A 10,036-nucleotide genomic window follows, 5' to 3' on the forward strand; every position below is an offset into this window, starting at 1 on the left:
GGGGGGGGGGAGATGAGAATCATAGGAGGGTGGACAGAAGGGTATATCAGGGATCGCAGAGACTACATTATGTACACGACAGGGCTAAGCTGTTAGCTAGTTGAATTATTAAAGAACCTATCTCATCTACATGCGAAATCATCTCGTTATCTCAGGTTGCAGATGCGGCTTACTTTACCACGGACGATAAAAATAGGAAAGAGCCTTCAAAAATTTACATTCACCCTAATACCTGGAGAATATTAATTAGAATTTAGTCAATATTGAAAAAAATTATTTTTTTTTGTCTTCATTTATAATTATGAATTCACGTAGAAAAAAATACCATGTGATATAAAAGTACCACTGATTTTTTGTCTGTAGGTACTGTAGGTACTGTAGGTACAAAATCGCTACGAAAGAATTTATAATCAAGACAGCTGGTGGTGTATTTAATATATTGTTGGTTCTCACGACAGATATAAATCTGTGAAAACACAAGTAAGGGTAGCGAAGGGGAAAGATCGTGTATCGAGTGAAGGGGTTAATTTTACAAGATGATTAACCACACGCTTTGCAGTTTACAGCTGTAGACAATTTTTTTGAACGTAATTGTGCGATTAGAAATAAATGTTTAAAATCTCAATTACTCAATATTTGCCTATACGAGTGCATAGGTCGGAATGAGTCTGGCGCATAGGTACATCTATGCTTGACGTTGGCTACATCGTTTTAACGTTTTTACCTCTTTATCGTAGAATTTTCAAAGATCCAAGGACTCATGTCTTAGCAATCCCGATGAACCTAAAGAAGCCCCTAACTGTTAAAAGATATCCTTTAAGAATGTCGTCCCGTCACTGTCTCGCCGCGAGGACGCCCATGGTATCAAGTCCTGCGCTACGAAACGGGCTCCTTTTTATCTAAATTACGTGTTTTCGTCCTTCGTTATCTTGAAGAGGCTCCATAGATTCGACTCCCAATACGCCTATAGATATAAGCGCCAAGAGACGTGGCTAAGCCACTTTTAACATTCCAAGCGCGGTTCCTAACTCGTTTTCCTTTTCGTTTCGTCTCGAAATTCAAAAGTTTCAGATTATCGTGTCGCGACGTCGTTTTACAGGAATTTCTTTTTTTTGTATATATTTTAAGAAAATACACACCATTCGGCAGAAGAAATATTACACGCAATGATACGTTCACTTTGTATATGCCTTTGGTATGCAATTTAAATAATTTATTGAATCCAAACCAACCTCCATTTCGTCCGTCTGTTCTGGAACCACGTTTTCACCTGAGCATCTGTCATCTTTAAAGATTTCGCCAGTGCCGCCCTCTCGGCCGAGGCTAAGTACTTCTGCTTGTGAAATCGTTTCTCCAGTTCGGCGATCTGCAATCTGGTGAAGCTCGTTCTTGGTTTCTTCCTCTTCGGAGGCGTTCTGTTCTGGTACGGGTGTCCGATTCTTCTCGGAAAAGCACCTGCCACTGTATCAGAAAATTTGTATTCAATTAATTGACCGTAAAAATTAATAACGCACGAATAGAATATACAGATAATCGATTACGCGAATAATAAAAATTATTTATTAAATTCACTTTCGTAACCACGATCAATTTTCCATCGTACAATAACCACATGCTGTACGGATATTATATGAAACAAAAATTTCCGGACTCAAGCCATAACGACGTCTGATAAATTATATTCCTACGCTAGACACGTTAAATTATATCGCGTCTTATGTAAATCTTCAATAGTCACAAAACGCTTGTAACGTCTGGCTGGTCTGAAAAAGCAACGCAGGAACTATGTACGAGCACGTAGTACGTAAATCACCAGAGGAATCAAACGAAAATATAAATTAAGTGTAAGATTAATGTTAAATATCGCCGGTAGAACTTAAAACCAGATATCGTATTCAGAATCGAAGGGGCTGTGTGCTTTGCCCTTTTATCCCTCAGTGACAGGTTAAATTAGAGTTCATTCGTAGTGACACGCGGGTTAGGGGAAAAGCGCAGCTTACGTGTATACGCTTTGGTGCGATACCAAAGTGAGGTTAAAAGTTCGCGGCAGAAAATTCCTCGAGCGCACAGGGTGAGTCGTGAACAATTTGAGAATTTTCGACAGACACTTTTCTATATAGAAATTCGTGTAAACCATCTGGCAAGTGTATACATATATAATATATTATACATGGGTCAATGAAATTTCTGTATAAAAAAAGAAAAAGAAAATAAAAAAATACAACATAGCGAATACTAATAATATTGAATCAGATGTCAGTTCGAATACAGAGGATTGTACTGAAATTTTTATGGGGATGAAACTTGACGGGTAACGGCTCCCATAGTTGGTTCAAAAGCAGCGAATCATCGTAAAAGGGTAAAGGGCCATCAGGCGAATATTACCCATTATGGATTTCCCTCTTCCTTTCTATTGCTCCACCCCTCTCTCTCTCTCTCTCTCTCTCTCTCTCTCTCTCTCTCTCTCTCTCGTCTATAGACATCCTCTCCCTCACCCATAATTCTCTTACGTCTTGCAGTTCTCTTTCTCTCCTGGCATTAGACTCACACTCCTGTCCCCCCTTCTTCCCGCCGCATCCCTCACCCAAAGCGAAACCCTTGCGTCACTCGCTTATTAGGACGATAATCGCGTACCAGCCATTATACCCGTTAAATTATCATGCTCATAACACTATTTGCCGGCCTCTTGTAATTCACTGGTAATTACTTTCGCAGAACCGGATGCACGCCCAATAGCTAGAGACCCGAACGGCCATTGTCAGTCTAACCGAGATGAGATTCCTTTTTTTTTATTTAAAATTTAAAAATCTCTTTGTCTTAATAAGGAATAGCATAGTGGCCTTTGAGCTTTGACTTTTCGGACTAAAAAGTCAAACGTATCCATTCGAGTAATGAAAATGTGTATTGCGATATGTAAGTATGATATACCAGTGACCTATGACCTTCCGAAAGAATATCAATGGATCTCCATTATAATAAATAAATAAATCCGACGTATCTCTTGATAACCCCAATTGATCCTTGGCATATCCAATAATACACGCTACAGGTACATTTAGCTAATCCGTGCACCTGTAAAATTTCCCATTAAACATTAGTACTTTGTACGAAGTACATGTAACTCGACGCGAGTCTCAAGGCAAATAAGGCCGAGAACGATAAACATAGCGTAGTACCGTCAAGAGCCATAGGAATGACTGTACAGTAAACGCTGCTCACTTTGTCAGCCTGTATTGTCTGGCCTATTTGATCGTCCTTAGAGACGTTGGCGTGTCTAACGACAATCCGCCGAGGATAAGTCGTGCAGGAGGTGAACGTGACACCGGTGAAAAAAAGGGAGTCGTTACGAAAATGGCATCGTGTAAATGGGACTGGAAGATGCGTCAGACAGTGCGAGTCTTTACGGCCTACGTTTTCACTTAGTTAAAAAGACAGACGAGTCTGCTAAGGGTAATCTTGTATCTCCACTTAGTAGCAGTAGATATTTTCAAAAAAAGACATATAATTTTCAAAGCTAACGATAACACAGCTATACTCGTTAGTAAGGCACTCTGCTGATGTCTAATACTACTTTGTAAGAATGAACGATACACGCATATAAGTTGCCAAAGAGAAATAGGAAAATAAAAGCTCGGCGAATCTGCTGCACGAGTGGGGCATCCGGTAACGAAGTAAAGGAGGGTGAAACGGAAAGTTCTTTGGAAAGGAGTAAAACGCGAACGGCTCTCTGAATAAGTAAAAGGACACTGCTGAGCATTCGAATCTCCCCGACAAGCTCGAAGTAGACTCGACCGATAAGAGAGAAGGAAGGTTGACTATAGCAGGAAGTAGAAAGAGCGTATCAACGAAAGTCGTCTGGAGTCCCGAGAACGGAATCGGAAAGGATCGACGTAATTCTGAATAAAACAGAGGACATTGGATCGACTGGTAAGAAGCAGAGAAGAGGAAGTGGATAAAGTGTCGGAGGAGAAGAAGGTACGATCGACTCCTCTCGATAGAGAGTCTAGCCTAAACGAGTGAGAGAGAGAGGGAGATAGAGTAAGTAGAAAAGCCAGAAAGTGACAGAGGGAGACAGAGCACGTTGTATAATACATAAGAACAGAGAAGGAAAAAGGTATAGAGACAAAAGACAGAAGATCGCATCTGCATGGCTGGTGGTAGGGTTGCGCGGGGGTGGTCGTAAAAACAAGATGGCGTCGCTCGCCGCAAAATGGCCGGCATAAATAAACGAGCCCGTGCGCCAGGGACCGCGAGAGCCGCGGGGGCGTCGGGACGCCAAAGTTTTGTCCCTCGGGTATGTTCTTCCCCGCGCGAAACCTCCCGGCCGGGGCTTTAAAGGGCTGCTCGTGAAATGAGAGCCCGCAGAGTACTGGCCTTTCGTACATCATCGGGAGGTCTGTCTTGTACGAGAGAGTAAGTATAGGTGGAGTCTATAGGTTAGGTTCGTGTTAACCTCCGAGTTGCGGTGGACGATGGGAATAGGCGTGTAAATAAAATGCCCGTAAGAGGCGAAGGTGAAATCACGACGAAACGATATATCTGACGTAATGGAGGTAACGATTACCGATAATGCCGATTGCCGGTCTTCCCGTTAAACTTTATAGGTGAGGTGCGACTCCGAGCGTCTGTACGATTAAATTTAATGCTTGCGAAAAACGAGACTAAATGGGAAGTTTGTATTACTGGTAAGTGGTCGACTGAACTTTTGCTATAACGAAAATTCATTTCAGTGACGACCCTTCGTGGCAGTTTGCATAATTGTATCTTATGTGTTATTTAGTTTGAGTAGTGTGTATATAATATATATATATATATAATCGTGATTTTGATTAGGTTAGATCCAGGTTTCATCTTCTACTCTGACCCAGTGAGCTTGAGACATAACCTTTGTTGGCTTCTCAGTCCCGGTGAGTCAGGTTAGAATGATTTGATGATGCAACTAAGCCCGCTGTCAGCGACTAGAGAAAGTCATTATTGTGCCGCGCACGTTCAGTACGGTAATGGAGTTTGCGGCCTTCAAAGTAAATTGTTTTCTGGAAGGATTCCGCGGTACCGCGCGATGCGTCCGGACGCCGCTTCACTTAGGCGAAACCTTCCACACGAAAGGACGTCGAATGGACGTCGCGAGTACTTTGCTCAAATTCATTTCAACGTTGTACCATATCATCCTTTTTTTCTTAACAAAGTCATTCGCAGTTTCATATATCCAGGTGTGTACGTCGCGTACTAAAAATTCCTCTATGCCAATATACATTAAATTGACGATAAACAAAGATTACACGGCTGCTTTACAATTGAGCGGCATTCCCTTCTTATATCAATATATACATATATACCTTTCCATATTAGGTTTTCTTACGGGAATCACGGAAATGACCATGTACTTCTTTAATACGTCCTATATATATAAGATGACCGTATATGGCAAACGTAAATGGCCTATGGGCACGTATAGTGGCAGCACCCCAGCACTAGATATGTAATTTCCACGCAATGTTATCCGCCACTGAATCTTTACGAGAAGACTACCTATAAGAACTACTCAACCTTATACGTACGTATGGCACGACCCAACGCCAATATACCCACAGTGTAATTGAACCAACGTATAGCAGACAGTTAAAGAGCTTTAAACGGGTTCGTGGAAAACGTATTCTGTTCTATAAAATTACACGAGGCTATCCTCGCTCTCTCTCTCTCTCTCTCTCTCTCCCCCCTCTTCTTTGCCCTCTCCCTTTCATCCAGTCAGACCAGCACAGCATCTTCACCGAGAAGCCCGTGTACATTCTCACCAACCCCTACATTTTTAACCCTGATAATTAGGGACTCGGGTGTCCGTGCTGGTACCCCTCAATTGCACTTTGCTTCGAAAGTGCCCTCGCTGAAGGAAACGTTTCCATTGCCAGTGTATCTTTCTTCTGATAAAGCCATAGAACTTTCTATTGGCTCATTTGTCTCTTACTATTTCACCCCTATATACGATTTGCAGGTGGTGGTTCAAAAAGTTTTCGTGCGAGCGAGTATGGAGCTGCGAGCTTTTTTGACGATCGCGTCATGGTAAATTTGTGATTCTAGGGTAGGTACAATCCCATAGGCGTAAGAGGGGTGGCTGGTACGTCGAATGATGATAAAAAAAATGTCGAACGCATCTCGTTTGTCTAAAAGTTTCTCGGCCGCAGCGGAGTCGCAGGGCGGTTCACTTGCGAGCTGAGCTCGATCGGAAAAAATACGAGACTCGGGAGCCGCGATCATTTCTCAAACTCCATAACTTGATATAAGCCAACCCCTCCTACCAGCGTACAACCTACCACCCTTAAGTCAACTCGACTCGGGCGCTCGAAGCAGCAGTGGCCTACATTATCGATATTACGAGGCGTCGATAAAAAATCGCATAAAATTAAACAAACCCCACGTGCTCCCGATAAAACTTATGGTTCCCACCCTCGTGAGTTATCCCGGGCCAGGGTTTCTCAACTTGATACTCGGTTATCGCCGGTTGTACGTGTATTTCGCTGATATCCCTTTCAATCTTAAATACCTTTTCTAAGGTTATCCTACTTCGGTATGCCAATCCCTGAATCTTCTTTTCTCTCCATGCATTTACACAGTCTTACGTAAGCTTCGTTCTCTCTCGGTTGAAAGTTTTATAGAATTTTTTTAACTATAGACCTCACACCCACTGCTTACCGTGGTGAACGAACTCCAATGGAATATTCATACGTCGTGTTGTAACGCTAAACGTGATCGAGTACCACCAAAGAGAAGATAATTCTCCATTGGCGTTTTAAGAGGTGACTCGAAAGCCCCGTTTCGCATCTCATTTAAAATATGACCGAATCTACTGTATTATTCAGACCTTTTTTTTCCCTTACGCTACGGCAACGTATTTCCGAAATATATCCTAGTACTAAGCAGGATGCTCGTGCAGCGTGGCGCTTATACGTTCATACGTGAAAGTATACTAATATATGTATAGTATCTGTGATAGTTTCAAAATTGAATATCGACAGAGTCGAGCGATCCATAATTATATGGGAGCTATAGAAAATTTTCGATTAAATATTTAAAAAGTGACATCTGTCAAATCCCTTTAAATTCACGGGACATGCCTGGGTTAGGAATAAAGATAGAAAATTTAAGGACTTGTATTCCGATCTTTACGCGTGTCTAGATAATTCACGACGTAACGTCAAGTGTCACGAACTTACTAAAGTATGTACTGGGGATACTCGAATGCTGTAACGATCCGATAGTGCGATCGCGATCCGTGCAAATTCGTCCTGACGTCCGAAAGACCCCGGCGCAAATCCTACAATTTCTCTGGAGACTTTGAAAAAAAAAAAAAAAGAAACTGGTGAGTAATATGCGTAAACCCCAAAAGTTTCCCGGAAATAGTATTGTCCTGGTATCGAGTGGACGAACCAGCGTGTAACAGAATTTCAGGACGAGCCAATAATTTCGCTGGGTCACTTCGTCGAAACCCTAGGGACATTTCTACTGGCAATTTACAGATTTCTCATGCCTTACGTTACGTTCACTTTTTTTTTCCCCCAGTATACACACAAACGTATACGTGGCTAATAGGAGAGTACGAGTAATAAAAAATCGTATCCCATATAAAATAATTTCATATCTACACGAAAATATGATATACAGATCAAATTTACCTTGAACGTTAATACGGTATCCATATAGTATATTCCCACCAACATTGATTAGCATAGAAGCAGCTTTCGTCTAGCTAAAATCCGATAAGCAAATTACGCATAATACGTAGAGACACGAAACTTTATAACCATATCTGGTATCCAGTTAGATCGACGCGTGTCGTCGCCACGCACAAGTATCAAGAATACAAAATATAAGAAAGTCCAACAAGCCGTGCGCGTGTAATCTAAAAATACACGAATTTCTCGTTATTACGATAAAGAAATGATAGCACCAATTAAGTGAAAATTCCACGTGGATACTTTCATAGGTAACCATTAAGAAGATAACTCGATACCAATTTCATACGAAATTCGTGAAAACTTTCGACGTCTCGAACTGATTCGATTCAGTAAATATTCTACATATCGAGATACGTATTCTCGAAGGAAGCATGGATTTATCCATGAGGCCGTGGTACCAACCAATCGGTTGAGTGGTCCCAGTGAAATTTTCTTAAAAGGCGTTTGACATCCAACAGGTACTTTGATACCTGTATTACAAGGTACACCCTGTATATACGTACACTGATATAACTAGACCGAAAGTGATTTATATTTAATATATATCCGATACGACCAGATCGTTAATGACGATACCGATACTCCGGTATCTCCATCTGAGATCATCATTACAATCAGAGACACAAGAAGGATCTAGGCCACTCGTGGACTCATTCAAGGTGAATGGCTGGCTGGTTCTGCCAGTGGGATAAGGGGGGCAGGCTGGAAGCACGTAATTGTCTGGAGCAAAATTAAACTGAAGTCACGTTAATTATGTAACTATCCACTCTCTGGTTCCGCGCATGGCTTATTCCGTAACCGGTAGGGTGATGATGGACGAGCTCAGCCGACCTTACGGCTGCCAACCTCGAGCAGCGAAATCCCTAACTCAGCGTTAACTTGATCAGTCAACCCCCCAGCCCCCCTCACTGTACACCGTTGCCCGGCACTAATCTGCCTCTGGATTAATTACTAGGTAATACCGCGTTGAATAATTATTGCCGTGAAAGCCGCCCATATTAGCAGCCGCACGATCCTGCGGAGCAATGGTATAATATAAGTACCGGAAGTGCTTGATACCAGTCCGGAAGATGTATAATCGATCGTTATAATTTTTTCAATACACGCAGATCAACGATCCATTATGGTTTCCTAGAATTCTAAAATATTGATATATTTTTTTTCCCTCATTTATTGACTCACTCGTTCATTTATTCACTCGTTCTCAGCATTTTACTCATTTTCTTCAGCCTACGAACAACATCGGTAATAATCAATAGCTGCTCGATTCGTTCTTGTCCTACTTTTTATACGTGTTTGCATCTTCCGCGAAGTGCATTTTCGTTTGAGCTTCGAAGGGAATAGCGTGCGACGTAAAAGTTCTAACGTTAACCAGCATCTATATACTGTACACACAATGTCAATCTTTGCCAGTGGGTCTCGAGAAATAAAATGCATTGCGCTAATAACACGTCGTATGTAAAGCAACGAGTATAATTTATATGAATACCGAGAAACGCTTTCACAGTCCAGTCTTTTCATACATATTTACGGTTGAACAGGAGGCGCATACGTATAACGTGTATACAGACAGTATATACAGAGATAGGATTTTGCCTGAATTGGCACAAAAAGTCTAAATCGTTACTGCGATATTTTCAGCTTGGCAAATCATACAAAAACCTTCGTTATTGCGACTCTTTCGAATACGAATCTGCAAACTGTAACGCCCCTCTGATACGTGTATAAAATGACTTGAAAATTAATTTTTTTTTTATTATTGCCAGCACTTGCCAAGGATACTCAGTAGCGCATATACGTCTTAAGAATTTTTTGTGTATACATAATATCAGAATATAGTAAATACTAGAATAGCACGTACGTATTGTGACGTGATTTTTCGAATCACGGTCCCAAGGCGGCTCCGGTTACCGATACAGATAACGTTCTCGATTTCTGGTTCCCTTCGGGTCGCCACCCTGCTCAGAAGCTGCGCTCTCGGGTTGATTCGTACAGTTATGTCAAGGCTCTCGTAAGATTTCGTTATTGTTTAGTTGAGGTCGAGGTGCTCGAATCTGCAGTGGGGAGATAGTCTCGACGTACCGAGTTGCCCGGCAGAGGAGACGACCCGACGGAGACGTCTCCACGGACCGGCAGAAGCCCGGGTGAGATACCGGCGTCCCGCTGGAGGTGGGCAAAGGGCTGTAGAGCGGGCGGAGGTAGCTTTGATACTGTTAAGGGCAGGAGAGGAACCTCCTGCCCGAGTCAAGGATGTGGTGCCCAGCTGTCGCCCGATGCCCTGGGGAAGCGGCCGTGGAGGATCTCCA

At 42.2% G+C, this 10,036-nt stretch overlaps 1 protein-coding gene across 4 annotated transcripts in view; it reads right to left on the minus strand.

The window, feature by feature from the left end:
- The window catches only part of LOC107263183 (T-cell leukemia homeobox protein 3), a 40,827-nt gene that overhangs the window by 4,752 nt on the left and 26,039 nt on the right, over positions 1-10,036 (minus strand). For all 4 annotated transcript variants that reach the window (XM_015730111.2, XM_025080448.1, XM_025080449.1 and 1 more), the window contains one exon: positions 1,233-1,461. In XM_015730111.2, the coding sequence (XP_015585597.1) occupies positions 1,233-1,461 (229 nt within the window). The remainder of the gene's footprint in view (positions 1-1,232; positions 1,462-10,036) is intronic.

The sequence above is a fragment of the Cephus cinctus genome, unplaced genomic scaffold (assembly GCF_000341935.2).
Source record: "Cephus cinctus unplaced genomic scaffold, Ccin1 Ccin1_scaffold0132, whole genome shotgun sequence".
Classification (NCBI taxonomy): Eukaryota; Metazoa; Arthropoda; class Insecta; order Hymenoptera; family Cephidae; genus Cephus; species Cephus cinctus.